The sequence below is a fragment of the Pan paniscus genome, chromosome 1 (assembly GCF_029289425.2).
Source record: "Pan paniscus chromosome 1, NHGRI_mPanPan1-v2.0_pri, whole genome shotgun sequence".
Classification (NCBI taxonomy): domain Eukaryota; kingdom Metazoa; phylum Chordata; class Mammalia; order Primates; family Hominidae; genus Pan; species Pan paniscus.
In genome coordinates this window covers 48,796,402-48,819,397 of record NC_073249.2, presented here as the reverse complement: position 1 = coordinate 48,819,397, position 22,996 = coordinate 48,796,402, and the positions used below count along the sequence as shown (strand labels likewise).

Genomic DNA, 22,996 nt, shown 5'->3' with positions numbered 1-22,996 from the left:
TTTTTAAAACAAAAAAACACAAAGTGAGAGAGGCAGACATATGTTGAGAAAAAGAGAACACGTGCAAGTAAGATGAATGACTTAAGATTTGCCAGGCACTACATTTTTGGCATTTTCATATACGTTGTTTCTTCATCTCATATGATCCTCAGAACAATTTTATGAAATAAGTATGATCATCCTCATTTAAAAATGGAACGACTGAGGCTCAGGTAAGTTGTTCAAGGCTACATAGGAAGTAGGAGAGCAGCTTGATGTTCCATGTCTTTCCCCTATTCTGAGATGGAGTTTTTCTGGGCAGAGAGAAATCTGTATAACCCTGTAGTATGAGCAAAGGGATGGAGAATCTCTGTGGCTTACACAGTTTCACCTCAGATTCTAAGATGAGCTAGAAGTACATTAATACCAAAGTTTTTCTAAACAACAACAACAAAAAAACTTATTCCATGCCTTCCCAGAAACAACCACCCAGAGGGACAGAAGCCAATAGTCCTCCACATGATCTACTTTTCTAGATCAATCAGTATGTACATAAATGAGGAGACATCCTAGTAGCTAAGATCTCAGGAACCTAAATGTCCCCAGGTAGCATTGCCCCAGCCACCTGACTCCAACAAGAGCAATGGAATGGACAGGGATGGTTTTTGTTTGTTTGTTTGAGACAAGGTCTTGCTCTGTCGCCCAGGCTGATATGCAGTGGTGCAATCACAGCTCACTGCAGACTCAAACTCCTGGGCTCAAGTGATACTCCTGCCTCAGCCTCCGGAGTAGCTGGTACTACAGGTGCATGCCACCATGTCTGGCTAATTTCTGTATTATTTGTAGAGACAAGGTCTCGCTATAATTCCCAGGCTGGTTTCGCATTCTAGGCTCAAGCTATCTTCCTGCCTTGGCCTTCCAAAGTGCCGGGATTACAGGCATGAGCCACCATCCCTGGCCACGGATGGTTTTAACATGTTGTTACAAGACTCTAAAACAGACAAGTCTCTGAAATTCAGTCTCATAAGAATTTGAATTTGTATCTTCCTAATCCCCACTTCACTAACAGTAATTGTCAATAAAGAAAATTAACGCATGAACAATAGTTTTAAAAACTTATTTATGTAGCATGTTGAGTTTTGGAGTCAGGCAGAATATAAAATCCTGGCTCAGGGCTTAATAGTTGGGTAATTAGGCAAAATACTCTAATTCAATGAAATGAAGAATATAAATTCCTACCTTGAAAAATGATATGAATATGAAATATGATATTCATAGGGCTTTTTCTTACTGACAAAGTACAAACCCATTATAGAAATGGCTAAGATTTACCACTGTTACATGTAAAGCACCTAGTCCAGTAACTGTCAGAGGAAATTAATCAATAAATAGTTTACAGCCTGTGATGTAGGTATGCTTACATGACAGGGTCAGAGCATTAAGTGACTTGCTAAATGATAAGTGGAAAGTGATAGAACCAGGTTTCAAATACATGTCTTCTAATATTAAAACCCAGATCTTTCCTAAGGTACTAAGTAATGTTAGCTGGAGGATGGGAGGACACATATTTTAGGAAATCACTGAAATGCTTATTGGTTCTGTATCTTGATATGAAATATCTTATGTGAATGCCCCAGAAAAATATTTAGTTCAAGATACTGAATCAATAAATGTTACTAATAGTTTCCATTCTTAGAAGAGGAGAGGACTAAACAAAGCTAAGGAAGAAAATGACAACCAGAAAGCGAACACTAGGTGTCACTACCACACTCCACTCTCTGCTTAGGAGTTTACAGACTGAATTCTTGAAAATAGCTGCAACAGGACCAAGCAAAATATTAACAATAGAGGCTGCAGTGACTCAAGAATAACTTGGGAAAATATCACCATAAGATCATGATGTCAGCCTCTTCAGTGAAAAATAACTCAAAACAAATTAAAACATATGAATTTACAGAAATCTAATTTGTTGACTGAAAAAATCAACTTTATATATTATTTAGTACTGTACGGAATATTCTTTTATTCATCTTACCTCATTTTTTGTACACTGCCTAAAGAGTTCATGCTGAAGTTCTTTTGCTTTTTCCAGTCCAGAATCTAATAAAATCTTCATTCCTAAGCCTACACCATCACAAACAGCATCCATGAATTCCTCCTAGAAAAAGAATTTAAGCATTAACTAGAAAATTTAGGTTTTATATATTTTAATTTATTTAAATTTAGGTTTTATATATTTTAAATTATCAAGTAATTAAGTTATATTTTCTGCTTACTTTAGGACTATAATACATCCCAAGTTTATTAAGTTCAACTAAAGCTAGAATAAGAACTAACAGTCTGTGGTCTGTAAAGAAATAAAATTAGCAAATCTGTAATTTAGTATCCCATATATAACATATTGCAAAGAATGTTTATCATCTTTTAAGCAGGGCTCTATATTGCTAGAACATAGTAACATTCTTTTTTTTTTTTTGAAATGGAGTTTCGCTCGTGTTGCCCAGGCTGGAGTGAAATGGCACGATCTTGGCTCACTGCAACCTCCACCTTCCTGGTTCAAGTTATTCTCCTACCTCAGCCTCCTGAGTAGCTGGGATTACAGGCACCTGCCACCACACCCAGCTAATTTTTATATCTTTAGTAGAGACGGGGTTTCGCCATGTTGGCCAAGCTGGTCTTGAACTGCTGACCTCAGGTGATCCACCAACCTTGGCCTCCCAAAGTGTTGGGATTACAGGCGTGAGCCACCGCCCCCAGCCAGAACACAGCAACATTCTAATATAATACAATGTTTTCAATAGCATAACTAGTGAAAGCAAGCAGATACAAATTATCTGGTATTACAACGTTTTTTCATGTGTTGATTGGCTGAGAAAACCCTCCACGGTAGATGACTACCATCAAATTAAGGATCTGAAAGGTAAAATAAGGTTTGCAAAATAATCCAATATACTTAAAAGTTTTTTGGTTGTTTGGTTTTGTTGGGTTTTTTTTTAGATGGAGCCTTACTCTGTCACCCAGGCTGGAGTGCACTGGTGCAATCTCAGCTCACTGCAACCTCTGTCTCCTGGGTTCAAGTGATTCTCCTGCCTCAGCCTCCTGAGTAGCTGGGATTACAGGCGTGGGCCACCATGACTGGCTAACTTTTGTATTTTCAGTAGAGATGGGGGTTTCGCCTATTGGCCAGGCTGATCTCGAACTCCTGACCTCAAGTGATCCACCTGCCTCGGCCTCCCAAAGTGCTGGGATTACACGCATAAGCCACCACACCCAGCCCAAACAGTTTTAAATCTTATTGCAAAACTACTAAAAGTACAAGCTATTTTGAAAACTTAAAAAGAACTTGCCATGTTTAGTACTGTACTATTATCTAAAGTCTAATGTTTCCTCAGATGAAGTCTGTCTAAACTAACATTGCTAAATTACCTGGACACCGGCAGCTTTATTGTTACCGTTTTCTAGAAAATGTAGCTTGCTCCCTTTCAGAACTGCTAACTGCCCCACATACTTTACAGCTTGTTGTACAATTTGGATTGCATTCTTCTGAGCCTCTTTTATCATTGATGAAATATCCGAACAGCATCCCTGTAAGATAAAAATGGACAAGTGTATCAGATACATGAGATTATAACAGGTGGTAAAGAAAAGATAAGGGCCGGGCACAGCGGCTCACGCCTGTAATTCCAGCAGTTTGGGAGGCCGAGGCGGGTGGATCACCTGAGGTCAGGAGTTCAGGATCAGCCTGGCCAACATGGTAAAACCCTATCTCTACTAAAAATACAAAAATTAGTCAGGCATAGTGGCACACGCCTATATCCTAGCTACTCAGTAGGCTGAAGCATGAGAACTGCTTGAACCCAGGAGGCAGAGGTTGCAGTGAGCTGAGATCGTGCTACTGCACTCCAGCCGGGGTGACAGAGTAAGACTCCATCTTAAAAAAAAAAAAAAAAGAAAAGGAAAATGTCCCGGGCACGGTGGCTCACGCCTGTAATCTCAGCACTTTGGGAGGCCGAGGCAGGCAGATCACAAGGTCAGGAGTTTGAGGCCAGCCTGGTCAATATAGTGAAACCCCATCTCTACTAAAAACACAAAAATTAGCCAGGCGTGGTGGTGGGCGCCTGTAGTCCCAGCTGCTCAGGAGGCTGAGGCAGGAGAATCACTTGAACCTGGGAGGTGGAGATTGCAGTGAGCCGAGATCGCACCACTGCACTCCAGCCTGGGTGACAGAGCGAGACTCTGTCTCGCTGATTTTCAAAAGAAAAGAAAAGAAAAGAAAAATCATCTGGAGAAAATAAATTCTGCATTTATTGATATAGTGATCTCACTTCATAAATGTCTCAGTCAGAACCAGAAAACATCTGTGGCTGCTAAAGGTGATAAAATGAGTAAGATATAGTCTCCACCCTCAAAGACCTTACACACTAATAGGAGACATAAGTAAGTACAAAATTAACTACATAAAAGACAGAATTAATAAGTAAAAGCGAAAAGAAAGAAAAAGAAGGGTGGCTCTTTTGCATCTGAACTTTTCCTGTTCTGATAACCATCTGACAGTTAATAAAGATATGATTTTCTCAGGGGAAAAGAAATCGAGAGGGAGAGGAAGGGGAAGCAAAAGGGATGAAAAAAACCCCAAACACCTTCAAACAAAAGACTTCCCACATGCACTCAGAGTACACATATAAAAAAGGAATGAGGAAGCTTCTCTTGAGCTTTTCTTCTTTCTGTTACCTGCCCCCTGTAGTGTCTCTTCAAAATATTTCTCCTGGCCTGCTTTGGGGAATATGCAGATTGTATTGCTACAAGAAAAGGATTCTCAAACCATACTTAGTAGAAAGTGTAGTCACTAAATTCAGGTTTGCTAGCTTAACACAAGTCTGTCCTGAGCTTAATCTAACTTCCCCTCCAAGTCACCTGGTCTCTCCATCCTTGATTCCTTGTATAAGATTTCCCACAGGGCTATGAGTTGAAACCCACAAGTTCGGTTCAAAGTGTTCTTCTCAGAAAACGAAAAGAAGGAAAGAAACTACACACCAGTTACTCTAAGAGAGACATTCTTATAACATTAATTCATCTGATCCTCACAGCAATCCTGCCCAGTAGGCATTTCTAGCTTTATTTTCCTGTGAGAAACAGGAGACTCAAAAATTTAAGCAGTTTGCCCAAGGACGCACAACTAATTTAGCATGGGTTCAAACATCAGTTCTTCAAGTGCCAGTAGTGAGTTTTTGTTTTGTGTGTGTTCTCCCACTATTCTAGTACTGCCTCTAAAATCTGAGAGCCAACTAAGCACTGACCTTCCTTCAACAAGCTTCCTTTTCTAGGCTCAAACTTAAGTCAGACCCTTCGCTTCTGGCTCTCTAGCTTTGCTCTCTGGCCAATCCTACCTTTCATTTTCATGATTTTATGCTGTCAGAAATTCTCCTTCATCTACTACTTCATCCACACCTGTTTGCAGTCCACCACCCCCCACCCCTTGTCTTAGTCATCCTATTTCCTCATTACCTATATCCAAAGTCATCCTTCATCCCATATGAATTTATAATTAATTCAATAACAAGTATCCAACCGAACATCTATCACATAATGGTGCCTTGTGAAAAAAGACACCCACTGTCCTCTACCTTCTTAGAGCTAACTGTCCATTGAGATGTACAGGCTTATAAATAGTATGTTATATTAAAAGTCATAACGGGTGAAGTTTAGGGTTATTAGAGAAGCAAATAAGACAGGTGCTTAACCAAGTCTTGGGGAGACCTAGAAAATCCTCCTGAGGGAGAACAACGGACATTAAAAACAATCATCTGATTTCAAGTTTACTAGTTAGATCAGTTAAAGATTTCCAAATCCCAGGTAGTAAATAGCCCATTCAGGAAGTATTTGACACAACAAAAATTCTACTGCAATAATAGAATGTGGAAAGTCTTTTGGTGGGCACTATAACATAAAATTTGTTCAATTGTTCTATAATATTTTATTACATGGTCTAATTATCCTTTTTTAAAAGTGAAATCTAACCCTCTTAGTATTTTCTTTTTTTAAATAGTTTATTTTTTGTTATTATTATTGAGACATGGTCTCACTCTGTCATCCAGGCTAGAGTGCAGTGGTGCAATCATGGCTCACTGTAGCTTCGAACTCCTGGCCTCAAGCAATCCTCCCACCTCAGCCTCCCAAGTAGCTGGGACCACAGGTACATGCCACCAAAAAATCAGCTGGCTGATTTTTTTTTATTTTTTTAGAGACAAAGTATCTAACAAGTTGGATATTTGTTATTATTCGCTATGTTGCCCAGGCTGGTCTCAAAGTCCCAGGCTTAACTGATCCTCCTGCCTCAGCCTCCCAAAGTCCTAGGATTATAGGCATGAGCCACTGAACTCGGCCATTAATTTCTTATCTGCTCCTTTTGCATATCAAGGAATTTTTATGAAGGAATTTGTTAATATGGTAGATGACTAAGTATTCTCCAATATCAATTTTCCACTTCTTCCACAGATCCCTTGATTTCTGGCTTGGCACACAGGTGTCCAGAATTTTTTTAAAAAATACATTTCCTCATGATACTTGCAGCTAGATGTAGTCAAATGATAAAATTCTAGCCAGATATATAAATAGATGTGGCATATGGTGATTTCCAGAAACCTCCCTTAAAAGAAGGCAAACTTCAGCCGGGCGCAGTGGCTCATGCCTGTAATCCCAGCACTTTGGGAAGCTGAGGGGGGCGGATCACCTGAGGTCAGGAGTTCGAGACTAGCCTGGCCAACATGGTGAAACCCCATCTCTACTAAAAATACAAAAATTAGCCGAGCATGGTGGTGAGTGCCTGTAATCCTAGCTACTTGAGAGGCTGAGGCAGGAGAATCGCTTGAACCCAGGAGCAGAGGTTGCAGTGAGCCAAGATCGCGCCACTGCACTCCAACCTGGGTGACAAGAGTGAGACTCCAGCTCAAAAAAAAAAAAAAAGGCAAACTTCGCCCTATCCTTCTCACCACTCCTTCCACCCTGCTGCGCTGAGCTCAGATGGGGCTCCTCCATGGTGGGTCATGAAATCAGGGGCTACACTTTGGGCATGGTGGAGGGGACCAATGGGAGGAGCCTGGATCCTGAGGACTCTGTGGATCAGAGCCACTGTGTCTACATCTAGATTTTATGTGAGAGAGAATAAGCTTTCATCTTACTTCTTCTTACAGCCAAACCTAATCTTATCTGATACAAGATAAGCAGGAAAACAAAATTATTTCCTTGTCTCTATGTCAGCAGGATTGTGGCCAATTCAGTCTGAGTTGAAACCCAATCCCATACCCAGAGAAAGACTCTGTCTCTCTTCCCAGTATCCCTTATTGAGGGCCAGCATGGTATAATGGCAGAGCATGAACTGGGCCCAAGACTGCCTGGGTCCAAATCCAACTCAGTCATTTACTAGTTAGGTAACATTGGATGGTATATTTATTTTCCCTGTGCCTCCATTTCCTCATCTACAAGATGGTGATAACAACAGTGTCCACTGCTGGGGTTGTTATAAGGATTAAATGAGTTAATATTTGTAAATCACTTAGAACTACTCGTACATAGAAAGCCATGTAAGTCTTTGTTTAACAAATCAATTACAGACAACCACAGTCTCAGAACTTCAAAACAGAATGTACTTTTGAAAATCATACAGAGCTACTTTTGGGGAAGATATAGACAGTAGAAAGCCAATAAATAATTATTAAATGAATCCTTCAAATGATAATAAGCAAATCAATTTACCTGCAAAAATAACTGTAAGTAGCCTCCTAGTTTTTTAACTTCTTGTCTCAATTCATCCTCAAGTCTTGCTATGTTGGTACAAGGCAGTAAATCACTCAGCCAGTGTTTCATTAGCACTACTAGCTGCTCAAAAGCACATGCAGTCTGAATAGTAAGTGACTGGATTGCTCGATCAGAAGAAAACACTTTGAAAGAAGAAGAAAAATTACTGAATGAAATATTATCCAAATAAAAGAACTCATATATGATCATCGTTAAAATATTTAACACAGTTAAAAGATGCATGCTAGATGTGCCAAATAATCATTCAAAACAAAGTGCAATGTGCAGAAAATAATCATTTATGTGAGTTAACAAAAGCAGTGAGATTGCTTACAGTTATCTTGACTTTCTTCATCTTGTTCTTCATGAGCCTTGGAAATGGCAAATAGCCCATTATAAATTTTAAGAAAACTATTAATTAGGCTGTCTGCTATAGTTCTTTCTTCATCATAACTCTGTCCAAAAAAATCTAATGAAGAACCAATCAATTCTTTGCAAATTCCAGGAAGAAATGACTCTGCTGAATTTGAGTAAATAGTGCTTGATTTGTCCATTAAACCTACATCAACAGAAAATAGCCATTTTAAGCTTGTTTTCAGGAATAATACTTTCTTTTTTTAAAAAAGGGATCCTTACTTTATGTACTTCTGCATTACTGAAATGTATTACAACAACAAAGCATTTTTGTGTTCTGTGGAATTAGAAAAACAAAACTATTAGTATATATAACATCGTATGCTATGCTGTACTTGGAAGTATATCTTCCATGCTATACTTGTATATGCTGATTTCCATAATGCTAATTCTGCAGAAACTACCCCTCTACTGCTTGCAAATATTACTCGTATGCTATTGCTCTTCCAAAAATGTTCAGGAATAATACTTTCAAACAAATGTTTTAATGCAAGCATATTATAGGATTACTGATCAATAAATTCAAAGTAGGCTATACTTATTTCAATTCAGCCTCATTTCTATATGCTAAAGTGAAAACACAATTCCATTCACGGATCAATTAACCTCTCAACCGCATCAATCCATAGATTTAGTAGCTCCCTGACTATACTACGAGACAATAGAGAATCCAAATATCCCACGTAACCACTGGGTTAATCTCTTTCTTTACTTTTTGGTAGGAATTAATTTTCTTTTCTTTCTTTCTTTTTTTTTTTTTTTTAAGAGACAGGGTTGGGCCAGGCACGGTGGCTTACGCCTGTAATCCCAGCACTTTGGGAGGCCGAGGCAGGCAGATCACGAGGTCAGGAGATCAGGACCATCCTGGCTAACGTGGTGAAACCCCATCTCTATTAAAAATACAAAAAAATTAGCTGGGTGTGGTGGCACACGCCTGTAGTTCCAGCTACCCGGGAGGCTGAGGCAGGAGAATTGCTTGAAGCCAGGAGGCGGAGGTTACAGTGAGCCGATATGGCACCACTGCACTCCAGCCCGGGCAACAGAGCAAGACTCTGTCTCAAAAAAAAAAGAGAGAGACAGACAGGGTCTTGCTCTGTTGCCCAGGCTGGAATGCAGTGGTTACTCACAAGCGTGATCATAGCACACTGAGCCTCAAACTCCTGGGCTCAAGCAATCCCTTGGCCTCAGCCTCCACAGTAGGTGGGACGACAAGCATGTACCACTATGTCTGGTGGGATTAATTTTCCCTAAAGAACTGTAATTGATGAAAACAACGACAGTTACATAAAATTAGAAGTATAATTGGATTCATAAACTGGAAAAGTAGGCAATGATAAACTACATTAAAAGTAGTGTCTCAGCCGGGCACAGTGGCTCATGCCTGTAACCCCAGCACTTTGGGAGGCCAAGGTGGGCGGATCACCTGAGGCCAGGAGTTCAAGACCAGCCTGGCCAACACGGTGAAACCCCGTCTCTACTAAAAATGAAAAATCAGCCAGGCATGGTGCTGGGCGCCTGTAATTCCAGCTACTTGGGACGCTGAGGCAGGAGAATCACTTGAACCTGGGAGAAGGAGGTTGCAGTGAGCCGAGATCGCGCCATTGCACTCCAGCCTGGGCAAAAAGAGTGAAACTCAGTCTCAAAAAAAAAAAAAAAAAAAAAACCGTAATGTCTCAGTACTTCTACCTTACAATAGTTTCTCCTTGAGGTATACTACAATCAAGATAGGCTAAAACCGGCCAGGCACGGTGGCTCACGCCTATAATCCCAGCACTTTGGGAGGCTGAGGCAGGTGGATCACAAGGTCAGGAGATCGAGACCATCCTGGCTAACACAGTGAAACCCCGTCTCTACTAAAAATATTTTTAAAAAATTAGCCAGGCATGGTGGCAGGCGCCTGTAGCCCCAGCTACTCGGGAGGTTGAGGCAGGAGAATGGCATGAACCCGGGAGGCGCAACTTGCAGTGAGCTGAGATCGCGCCACTGCACTCCAGCCTGGGAGACAGAGCGAGACTCCGTCTCAAGAAAAAAAAAAAAAAAAAAAGATAGGCTAAAACCAACTGATTATCTACAGTTAATACAGCACATCTGTGAGGGATGGATTTTCTAAGCACTGTCTAAACCAGAAATAAATGAGAAGCTTGACTCATTCAGAGCCTCTGGAAATAACTTTATCCTGGAGTCCTAATATATTGAGTATAATTATTCTTATTTAATAGACAAGATTAAGTTTTCTGGTCTACTTCATAGGTGCTTCAAAGCAGCAAACTAAAAGGAGGTAGAATAAAGGCATAGGGTGGGGAATATTAAAAAACTAGAACAAAGGTAAGAGTTTGGTTTGTAAAGAGAAAAAAGAAAAGCTACAAAACCCAAAGCTACAGTAGGGTAATGATGACTCAATATCATTATGATGATAATGACTATAGTAGAGTCATCGAGAAGAGTTAACTATATATTCTCTATTTAAGAAGATAATTGTATTAATGCATTCTAAAATCCAACAAAAACATTTTAGAAAGACCTGCAAAAATACAGTAAAATATATGGCCCTGAATTTTAGAAGTTAAGATACTCGCTCAACTTCCCAAAGCTAGAAAGTGCTAGACACTGGGGTACAGCCCCTCACCCCCAGGCCTGGTCCCCCTTCCACCACTCACAGCTGCCCAGACGGGGTCCTACTAAGTTCACATGTGGGTTTCCATTACTGTCTTTGAAAACCGCAAATAAGCAAAGACCTTTTCTATCTCTGACTTCCCTTAAAATTATTTTTGTAAAATATCTTACTCAGATAATACCGAATAAATAAGTTGCTACCACAGATACATATCTTTTTATTTTGCTGGTAAATAAAAAACCCACAGCATATTTTAACCTACCTTAGATTAAATAAGTAGTAGGATCATAATTATCTTCCTAAAAGAAACCCTAATTTCTAAAATTTAAAGTCAAGATGAGATATAATACCTTTTATGGCTACTCATATTCCATTAGAACTTTTATCAAATAGATTGTTACATAATTATTTTAAAATTTTTGTTTACTAAGTATAATATATGTACTGTAAAGTGCATATATCTTAAGTGTACAGCTGATTTATATATGTGTAAATCTGTAAACCCCACTTAGCTCAATGTATACAAAATTTCCACCATCCCATCCCAACAGGTTTCCTCTTCCCGGTTACTAACTCCCAACAGAGGTAACCACTATTCAGTTCTAACCTACTCTGGCTTTTGTCACCATAGTTTAGTTTGCCTGTCCTTAAACTTCATATAAAAGGAATCGTGTAGTATATACTCTTTTGGATCTGGCTTCTTTCACTCAACATTATGTTTCTGGAATTCATCCAGGTTATTGTGTGAATCAGTCATTCCTTCTTTTTTATTGCTGCATAGTAGTCTATTGTTAGCAGGTAGTAATTTTTTTTTTTTTTTTTTGAGATGGAGTTTCACTCTTGTTGCCCAGGTTGGAGTGCAATGGTGCTATCTCAGCTCACCACAACCTCTGCCTCCCAGGTTCAAGCAATTCTCCCGCCTCAGCCTCTCGAGTAGCTGGGATGACAGGCATGCGCCACCACACCCAGCTAATTTTGTATTTTTAGTAGAGACAGGGTTTCTCCATGTTGTTCAGGCTGGTCTTGAACTCCCGACCTCAGGTGATTCACCCACCTCAGCCTCCCAGAGTGCTAGGATTACAGACGTGAGCTACTGTGCCCAGCCCAGCAGGCAGTAATTTTTAAATTGTAATTATTACAGGTAGTTACACATATAAAATTTACAGTGTATCCTCTCCTCCTACATTTTAAAATAACATCATAATAAATATTGGTAAAAAAATAATTATTCAGAGGAAGAATTCCTTAACTTTTTTTAAAAAATTGAAATAATTTTGGGATAGATGATACACAGATCATTATGCAAAATTCAGAAGAAACCAAAGGGTATGCAGTGAAAAGGGTGCCTTCCTTCCTGTCCTGTCTCCATCCCCAAGCTCCCATGTACAACCAGCACCTTGGGGTTTTGGTGTATTTCTCCAGAGAGATCTTATTCATTTACAAGCATCTATGTCCACATCTTCTTGTTTCTCCTCCTCACACAAATGATAGAATAAAATACATAATCCGCTGCACTTTGCTTCCTTTCACTTGTAAGGAAGTAATATTCTCATACATTTTGGAACATACACATCTTCCACATTTCAATTAGTTACTCTACTAAAAGGCTTTGAAATAAATCACAGAGCACAGAATTTTTGAAGTGGAAGGGGTCATTGATCCAACCTCCTCATTTTACAGAGGAATCAGAAGCTTCCAGGAAATGAAATGATTTGCACACGGATAAGAAAAAATGTAATGGTAGAACCAGGACTCAATGCTTTTCTCGCCATAGAGAAAATGTGAAGAAAAAAATACCTGATGAATGTGAAGAATGCAAATTCTTAATTGGATGGACTTGTATGTCATGTAAACAACCAGAAATTCTTCTGTTCTTCATCAAACTCCTACTCCTGAAAAAAGACAAACCATAAGACTAGCAGTTCTATACCACATGGAATAATATTATTAAGAATATTTATAAGTTCTCTAAAGAAAATGGACATTCATGTGTGTGTTTTTCATTAAAAATTTTCATCAAAGGAAAAATTCATTTGGTTAATTGAGCAAGAATTTTACTATTTACAGGCATTGTTCTAGGCAGATAGTTAATTAAATAGAATAAGTATTGATTAAGCACTACTATTTGCAGGCTCTGGATATTGTGGTAAAATGTGGCAAACATGGTTTCTGGGCTCACTAGGCTTAAAGTCCAGAACAAAAGAGATAAATTAGGCAAATAATTACAATAAAGTGATGAATGTGATGAAGGCATAGAGTGTTGTGGTAGATTGTATAAAAGAACTTGACCTGGCCCAAGAAGTCAGGGGGGCCTCCTTGGAGCAGTAACCCTCAAGGATAAGTAAAACTTAGCCAAACAGAGGGCAGGCTTGGGAAGCAGGGAATAGTGTCTCAGACACAAGCAACAGGAAGACCTGATAAATGAAAGTAGTGTACATGCGAAGAACCAAACGAGGTTCAGAAGGACTGTGGCCTATGATGTATGAGAGAGAGCAGCAAGGGATTAAGCTGGGAGGTGCACAGGGGCCAGCTTGAGGTGGTCTTTGTATGTGAATAAAGCTTGGATTTTATCCTGAGCAAATTATCCAGGGAAGGATTTTATCTTATTTTTTTAAGTGGCCGAGTTGGGATTTATTTATTTTCTTTCAACTTTGATTTTAGGTTCAAGGGGTACATGTGCAGGTTTGTTACATGGGTAAATTTCATGCTGTGGGGGTTTGGTCTACAGATAATTTTGTTACACAGGTAACAGGCATAATACCTGATGGTATTAAAGAGTTTTTCAATCCTCACCTTCCTCCCACCCACCATCCTCAAATAGGCCCCAGTGTCTATTATTCACTTCTTTGTGTCCATGTGTATGCAATGTTTCAAGGAAAGATTTTAAACAGGGAAGTGATTTAGGTAAATAAACATTTAAGTAGGTATCTGCTACACTGTGTACAAAGCATAATACCTGTGAAGTGCAGCAGTGATACAAATGGAAGAAATGTTTCTATCTCCAATTGCTCTTTTTGCTGACCTCTTTTTCCTCAGCCTATAAAAATGCCCCAATTTCTAGCCCGGCGTGGTGGCAGCTGCCTGTAGTCCCAGCTACTCAGGAGGCTGAGGCAGAATGGCGTAAACCCGGGAGGCGGAGCTTATAGTGAGCGGAGATCATGCCACTGCACTCCAGCCCGGGCGACAGAGCAAGACCCCATCTCAAAAAAAAAAAAAAAAAAAAAAAGCCCCAATTTCTGCTTTGAGTTTGCTTGGCTGCCTAAGCTGTTATTTTCTTTCTGTTTGCTTCTTAAAAATGGAGGCTACCCTTTCTGCTACTGGAGAAAGCAGCCTATCTCCATATTGCCGTTCATCTATAAATTTTCTAAACCCAAACTCCAATTCCTATGTCAATGAAACTAACAGATCAGTGATCTAGATCTAAATTTAGTGGATCCTTTGAAGTATTTTTCCTAACAGAACTCTCTATTACAGTTGGCCACTCAAAGAAAAATACTATTTGTCGAAAAGATTATTAAGCCAAAGCATTCTATCACTAGTAGCCTAGATGTTTCAAATATAAAATTTCCCCCATGAACTCCTACAAGAAAAACACAGAAATAGGACTGATAAAAGGGAAAGGAAATATCAATTCTCAAGTATTACAGTTTTTCTACTTAGGGGTGAAAAAAAGTTTATTATTACAGCAAGTCTAAACTAGGAAAACAGTTATTCTTGCAACAATATCATAGTTAAACAACGTTTAAACCCAAGTAAAATGCTTGTCATATTCCTTTCAAAGAGTTTTTACTTAACCTCAGAGGGAAATTTACTTTTAATTGTCAACAGTATGTATCAAAATTTAAAGGCCGCCAAACCAGTCTATTTTATTGCAGAACGACTGTGGCATATCATTGCCCAGTAGAAGTTCTATAATTAAGAATCTGTCAGTGTTTCCATTACCTGCAGGCATTCTCAGAGTTTGGAATTCTGTCATAAACATTCTTACAAGGCTGAAACTTCATATACAAGGTCTCAGACTAAGAGCAATTCATTTTTTAAAAATATGATACTTTTAAATTATAGAAGTACCCAAAAATCTCTGTGAAATGAAAACATCCAATTTCGAAATCTTAGAAAACGTTGAGATGTTTTGATTTTTGGTAACATTTTAAATTTCTGCTGATTCCCTAATTATTAACTTAAAAGTCAACAGAAAATAAGATGTAAATTACCAACATCCAGGAGGCTAAAAGTCTTTTTTTTTTTGAGACAGAGTCTCGCTCTATCGCCCAGGCTGGAGTGCAGTGGCACGATCTTGGCTCACTGCAAGCTCTGCCTCCTGGGTTCACGCCATTCTCCTGCCTCAGCCTTCCGAGTAGCTGGGATTACAGGCGCCCAACACCACGCCCAGCTAATTTTTGTATTTTTAGTAGAGACGGGGTTTCACCGTGTTAGCCAGGATGGTCTCAATCTCCTGACCCTGTGATCCGTCCACCTTGGCCTCCCAAAGTGCTGGGATTACAAGCATGAGCCACTGCACCCAGCCCCAGTAGGCTAAACGTTTAATGCTCACTATTAATGGTCATATTGTGATTTACAATTCTAAATATACAAAGTTTAAATCTGTTTATAATAAAAATAATACAAAACTAGTAATCCTAAAATCCAAAGATATTCATAAATCATTCTCTGATGAATTTATTGGTCTGGTTTAAATTTTTGGGTTACTCTAGGTTGGCTTAAATATCTCAAGCTCTATCTACCCAATTTCACCTAAGGACCATATTTAGCTCACTTCAGTGGCAAAGGCCAACTCTGTCAAGTCCTCAAGACAAATCACTTGAAGATATTACCATCTGTTACTGGTACTGGACAGAAATCATAGCTTCTCTGTATTCTAAGATTTAATCTTATTCAATATATATTAAGCATCCAGTAATAATCAGAGCTGCCATTTATTGAATGCCCACCCACCGTAATAGGAGCTTTATATGCACTATCTCTAATCCTCATAACAACTCTGCAACATAACCATCATCAGCCCGATGTTGTCAATCATGGTGGTCATAGTAGAAGCAGCAGGAGCAGCAGCTGCTCTGTACATAGGACCTCACTTAATCTTAATAGTAAATCCCTGTAAAGTAGGTATATATTACTGTCTTCATTTTATAGATGAGAAAATTGAAGCCTAGGGATGTAATGTCACTTGTACATGACTACACTGAGCATGGATTAGAACCCAGGACGCTGATATCAGACCTTGTGACCTTTTTGCTATGCTATATTGTAGGGGGATACAGACACGTTCCCTACACTCAAGGAGCTCATTTCTGTGTAAAAGATATGCTTTGTATTTCATTCAGGATAATGCTTGCTATGTATTAGCAATTTCTTACCATAGCTTAGAGGTTACCATGTGACCAATAAAGCAGAAATAATGGGGGAAAGTTGCTATAAAATAGTTTCATCTCTTTGAGGAAAATCATAAATGAGTTTAAAATAAGCCAAGTCAAAAACAAGGCTATAGGCCTAAAATGATTTAGAAACCCAAATGGATTTTGATCTGCAGCTGAAGGCAATGAAGTTTAAGAAAACAAAAAACAATTAGCTTAAACAGAAGGATGCTACTCTTTCATATACAATGGAGAGGCGATATGGCATAGCAGTTAAGAAAATCAGGAGCTTTGGAGTCACCCAAACTTGGATTTGAGTAATGGCTCTTCCTCGTATCAGCTCTGTGACTTTGGACAAGTCACTTAACCTCTCTAAATTCTCAGTTTCTTCATCTGTAAAATGAGGGTAATGACAATATCTACTTCATAGGTTTGTGGTGTGTACTAGGTGAGATAAGGCTTAGTAAGCATTTAATAAATGCTCTTAATAACAATGATGCTTCTGCTGACAGATAAATACTATTGACCCTTACATCCTGAAAATCCCCAGCTCCATCCACCAAAGTTCTAAACCCAAATATACACCTGGATGTCCCCTGAGAATCTCAAATTCTTCATGTTCAAAATTAAACTCCTCTTAAATGCTCCATCTCAGGCAACACGACTTTCCCCTAGTCAGTCACCCAATTTAAAACCAGGAGTCATCCTTGCACCCTTCACACCTTCAGCCCCACAACCAGTCTCTGCATCCTATTGATTCTGCATCCTGAGTATGTATAAAACTCGACTTTCCTCTTCACTGCATTTAAAATCCTTCTGTCTAGCCTCAGTTCGGGTTTTTATCAACTACTCCTGCCTCTACTTTCCTCAATTCCTGGTCTTTCAGGACAGAGCATACTTTGTATTCATCTTTGCTTCCTCAGGGCATAGCAGAGGGTAGTCATCAAAGAAATACTTGCTTAAAAACCAAACCAAACTAGGAGGCTAAATTGGCTCCAAGGCCTTTCCATAATACCATTTTGCCTCTCTATAATCTAAGCATCTGAGGTCTAAGCAGAACTAGTTTTTCCTTGAAAAGCATCTATTATTCACTATGGAGGTCTTTTATGTTTTGAGTTAACAAGCAACATTTGTCATATATAGAAGTTGTCTATCACTATGATTTATTCTTTTGTGAAGTTCATACTAGCTTTACTGCATTTAAAATTCTGTAACTTACAAGAAAATATCATAGAAGATGTCAAGTTCTTGAGAAAGGGTAATTTTTTTTTCTTTCTTTTTTTTTTTTTTTTTTTTTAGATGGAATCTCGCTCTGTCACCCAGGCTGGAGTGCAGCGGCTGGAGTGCAGTGGAGTGATCTCGGCTCACTGCAAGTTTCGCCTCCCAGGTTCATGCCATTCTCCTGCCTAAGCCTCCCGAGTAGCTGGGAGTACAGGTGCCTGCTCCCACACCGGGCTAATTTTTTGTATTTTTGGTAGAGACGGGGTTTCACCGTGTTAGTCAGGATGGTCTCCATCTCCTGACCTCGTGATCCACCCACCTCGGCCTCCCAAAGTGCTGGGATTACAGGCGTGAGCCACCACACCCGGCCAGAGAAAATAATTTAAAAGTAATAAATACTGTTCATTTTTACGGAAAATTTAATTTATGCTACTCTAAGTTGCTCTTAAGACTTATATGATGGAACACTGAAAAACTGGTTTCTCTTCTAACTGACTAATAAACAATTTAATGCCCTAAGTGCTGTAATTTGACCAATAACATATTATTCCTCTTACAGTTCTGGGTTTCCTGTCCAGACATCTATCATGACAACAGTTCTTTTAAAATAAGGAAATAATATATATGATATACAATTTACACACACACACACACACATGCACACACAAAGTGCAAGAAAACTAGTAACAAAATTGTCTTTACCTCCTTCTAGAAAGTGAAGAAACTGGTGCATCTGTAATGTCGGGTTCCCATTCATCTTCAGGATCACAAAAGACATCTTCACCCCTGTTACTACCATTACTCTAAGAAAAATATAATATATAGTTTCAGTAAATTTGGGGTGAAAAAATGTTTAGCAACTAAGAAAAAAAGATTAAATCCTTTGTTACATTTAAGCCATAAAATTAGCAGATTATATATTATCTGATAAGTCTAAAAAATCATTCCTGATCAAATTAAAAGTCAATCACACGATGATAGGGATGATATTAAAAGACATCTACTTTTAATAAAAACAATAGAAATCATTAAATAATTCAGGAATAATAAACGAGATTTATAATAATAGTAAAAACATAAACAATAAAATCCTCAGGAGAGACATAAAAGAATAATCTGACAAAGTTAAGATGTAGTCACTTCCTGGTCGAATATAGTGATCAGGATTATAGTCTATATTTTACATATTTAACGTAATAACAATTACAGTTCTAGCAAAATGCTACATAGAACTTGATTCAGAGACAGTATAATTATACAGAAAAATAAGTTAAAAACTGCAATGAATGGTTAAAAGTAGGAGGTAAGTTAAACCTAGGGTAATTCAACCACTAGGTTTTAAAGTATATATCAAGGCAAGAATAATCAAATGACCTCCATACTACTTTTGTTGTTCTAAAAATACAAGCAATTCATATTAATTGTAGAAAATTTGGAAATTATTAATACATATAAACACAAAGAAAAAAGTTAAAACCACTCATAAACCCATCATTTTCACATAAACATTGTCAATGCTTTGGTATGATTGCTTTCAGCCTTTTTGGATTTTCTATTATGAATATACTTCACGTTTATGACATAAACCCTACTTCTTCATGGTGTAAGAATTCTCTTTTTTTCTTTTGTAGAGAGAAGGCTGGTATCGAACTCCTGGGCTCAAGTGATCCTCTCATCTCAGCCTCCCAAAGTGCTGGGATTATAGGGCAACCTTGACCTTCCGGACTCAGGTAATCCTCTCACCACAGCCTTCCAAGCAGCTGGGACTCCAGGCACGCAACACCACATCTGTCTAATTTTCAGATTTTTGGTAAAAGAGACAGGGTTGGCTGGGTGTGGTGGCTCATGTCTGTAATCTCAGCATTTTGGGAGGCTGAGGCAGGCAGATCACCTGAGGTCAGGAGTTTGAGATCAGCATGGCCAACATGGTAAAATCCTGACTCTACTAAAAATACAAAAAAAAAAATTAGCTGGGCATGGTGGCACATGCCTGTAATCCCAGATATTCAGAAAGCCAAGGAACAAGAATCACTTGAACCTGGGAGGTGAAGGTTGCAGTGAGCCAAGATTGTGCCACTGCACTCCAGCCTGGGCAACAGAGCAAGACTCTGTCTCAAAACAAACAAACAAATAAGCAAACAAACAAAAATCATGTTACCCAGGCTGTTCTTGAACTCCTGGGCTCAAGTGATCCTCCAGCCTTGGCCTCCCAAAGTGTTGAGATTAAAAGCGTGAGCCACCGTGCCCAGCCCTGCTAACATTTCCTTTAGGATTTTTATAGCTGTGTTGATATTAAGATTGGTTGGTAGGCCAGGCACAGTGGCTCACGCCTGTAATCCCAGCACTTTGGGAGGCCGAGGCGAGTGGATCACAAGGTCAGGAGACTGAGACCGCTGACGCAGGAGAATCGCTTGAACCCAGGAGACGGAGGTTGCAGTGAGCCGAAATCGCACCACTGCACTCCAGCCTGGCAACGGAGTGAGACTCTGTCTCAAAAAAAGAAAAAAAGAAAAAAAAAAAGAAGATTGGTTGGTAATTCTCTTCTGAGCCATCTTTTCAGTTATTGTGGTTTTTGTTTGTTTGTTTTTAATCAGTTATTCTAGCATAAGATAAACTGTGACACTTTCTATGTATTGCTATGTTCTAGAATAGTTTAAACAGAATAAGATTTATCTGTTCTTTGGCAGTTTAAAAGAGCTTACCCATAAGAATGTCTGAGATTAGCACCTTCTTTTCCTACACTTTGTTGTTTTTTTTTTTTTCGAGGCCAGTTTGTTGATGAACGTTTCAAATTATTGCATGGTTATTCACCTATGAAGTCAACTTTCATAATTTATCTTTTTCTAAAAAGTCTTTTATTTGTAGGAAATTGTCAAATTTATTAGCATAAAGTTTTATAGGTAACATACTTTTTAAATGTTCTCTTTATGTTTACTTAAATGCCACTTCTCATTTCTAAAATCACATTTATCGTTTCAAAGAACAAGAGCTTATATTTATTAATTTCTAATTCATTATTGCTTTTATCTCATAATGATTCCTTTCATTGCTTTCCTTTGTTTTATTTTGTTTTTATTTTCATTTTTCCATTAAACAATTCAAGTGTTAGGCTACAATTTGGCAGCATCCTCTAAGTTTTTCCATATGATACCTTCATTACTACAATGATCTAAGTAGTATGTAGTTCCATATGGAGTCAAATTATTTAAAGGTAGTATATTTTACAAATAGTAGCAATGCAACAATACATGTTGCAACTATTTTAGGGATAATTTATGGATAATTAGATAATATGAACTTTAAACTTTAAATTCATACCTCTCACAAAACACCATAATAAATTCTATGTGATTCAAAGATGTGAACTTTTTTTTTTAATTAAAAGAAAATGCAGGAGTTGTACAATGTTTAAGTAAGATCTCTGGAATAATAGATGGATTCAAATTTGCCAAATTAAAAATGCCTGTATAACAAAATGAAACCAACAAAAAGATGATATAATCAGGAAAAAAGGTGTATGATAAATATAAAGGCTTATCAAAATATGTAAATAACTTTTATAGCTATATTAATTTCCTACATTTCATTTAACAAAAAATTCAGCCAGGCGTGGTGGCTCACACCTGTAATCCCAGCACTTTGGGAGGCCAAGGTGGGTGGATCACAAGGTCTGGAAATCGAGACCATCCTGGCTAACATGGTGAAACCCCGTCTCTACTAAAAACACAAAAAATTAACCGGGCATCATGGTGGGCACCTGTAGTCCCAGCTACTCAGGCGGCTGAGGCAGGAGAATGGCGTGAACTCAGGAGGTGGAGTTGCAGTGAGCCGAGATTGTGCCACTGCACTCCAGCCTGGGCAACAGAGTGAGATTCCGTCTCAAAAAAAACAAAAAGAAAATTCAAAGGAAATGAACACATACTTTACCCATAAAGAAACAACAGTGAAATCCCTAGATTTACTAGTTATTACAGTACAGGTTGCACACAATGGCTCACGCCTGTAATCCCAACACTTTGGGAGGCTAAGGTGAGAGGACTGCTTGAGGCCAGGAGTTCAAGACCAGCCTGGGCAAAACAGCAAGACTCTGTCTCTATTAAAAAAGAATAATAATAAGCCCAGGCATGGTGGCTCATGCCTGTAATCCCAGCACTTTGGGAAGCCAAGGCGGGTGGATCACCCGAGGTCAGGAGTTCGAGACCAGCCTGGCCAACGTGGTGAAACCTCGTCTTTTTTAAAAAAAATACAAAAATTTGCTGGGGCTGGTGGCAGGCACCTGTAATCCCAGCTATTCAGGAGGCTGAGGCAAGAGAATCGCTTGAACCCGGGAGGCGGAGGTTGCAGTGAGCTGAGATTGCACCATTGCACTCCAGCCTGGGCAACAAGAGCGAAATTCCGTTTCAAAAAACAAAAAATATATATATATATATATTTGTAAAATGCAAACTGGTAACATTGGTAAATGGCAATATTTCTGGCAAGCAATTTGTTGGTGAGCATCAAAGTGTAATAAAAAGTTCATATGTTTAGTTTCATTTTGGAAAATAAAAGATGACAAAGTAAGATATTAAAAACTAATATGTGCAGAGATTTTTTAGTTGTGACTATAACAGGCAGCAGGCAGTTGGAAGCACTCAAAGCACAGCAACGGAGAAATGTAAATATGCAAAAAGGTACATTAGGCATAGGAAGATCATTTCAAATGATGTAATATGATTTATGTCTATCAAATTTCTTCTTTCCTTAAGCTTAAATGTAAAAATTTTAAAAATATACAATTATGACAATAGATTCCACCCTTAAATTTCTCTATTATACCTATAACTGTATTAAAACAATCCAATAAAACTCCATTTAAATGTAAAAATAAATATATATAATTGTTAATACTGGTTGGTTTAGGTAATTGATAGATTGCCTTTTATTTTCCAAATTTTCTATATGGAGAATATGTCACTTTTATATATATACTTTTTTCACCAAAAGTAGGTACTTGAACTTTTATACTTTTTTATTTTAAAAAATTTATAGAGATTTTAATAATATTCCAAACCTCATAAAGTTCTTTCATTGCTGCAAGTTTAGATTCAAACTTTTCCAGACTCCAGAATGTTGAGATTCCTAGTTTCAGGTTACGAACCCGAATAGAAGTGTCAGAACTACTTTTATCTGATATATCATGTCTGAAAGAAAAATAAACAAAAAAAAGCTTATCCTGAAACATACACATCCATTTATACTAAGAGTTTTCTGGGGTAGAATAATTTCCCTAAAAATTCCATCCACTGATTAAGTCTTTCCACAGTTAAGTATTTTTATTATAGTAATAATCATATAAGTATAAAACATATAAAAATAACATAAAAATTTTTTAAAATCAAAAATTTCTAATAAGGTATGTTCCTTTTGAACAATGAAATACTGATACATTTTCAACTCAAAAGAAAATTAGCAAATTCCTAAAACAACTAAAATTATTTTATTTATAAATATACTAGTATGTTAATTGTTGAAATCTCTCTTAATCCAGAATGACCTCTGAAAGGATAAAGTCTCACTGGGGATTCTGGGGATTCTGATACCAGCTCTTTCCTATAGC

General features: G+C 38.2%; 1 protein-coding gene across 2 annotated transcripts in view; it reads right to left on the bottom strand.

Moving 5' to 3' along the window:
* KIF14 (kinesin family member 14) overlaps positions 1-22,996 on the bottom strand; it is a 68,021-nt gene that overhangs the window by 5,746 nt on the left and 39,279 nt on the right. For both annotated transcript variants that reach the window (XM_063597967.1, XM_003823058.7), the window contains 7 exons: positions 22,451-22,580; positions 18,100-18,200; positions 12,599-12,693; positions 8,108-8,332; positions 7,732-7,916; positions 3,406-3,564; positions 2,015-2,137 (listed from right to left, as the gene is read on the bottom strand). In XM_063597967.1, coding sequence (XP_063454037.1) covers positions 2,015-2,137; positions 3,406-3,564; positions 7,732-7,916; positions 8,108-8,332; positions 12,599-12,693; positions 18,100-18,200; positions 22,451-22,580 — 1,018 coding nt within the window. The remainder of the gene's footprint in view (positions 1-2,014; positions 2,138-3,405; positions 3,565-7,731; positions 7,917-8,107; positions 8,333-12,598; positions 12,694-18,099; positions 18,201-22,450; positions 22,581-22,996) is intronic.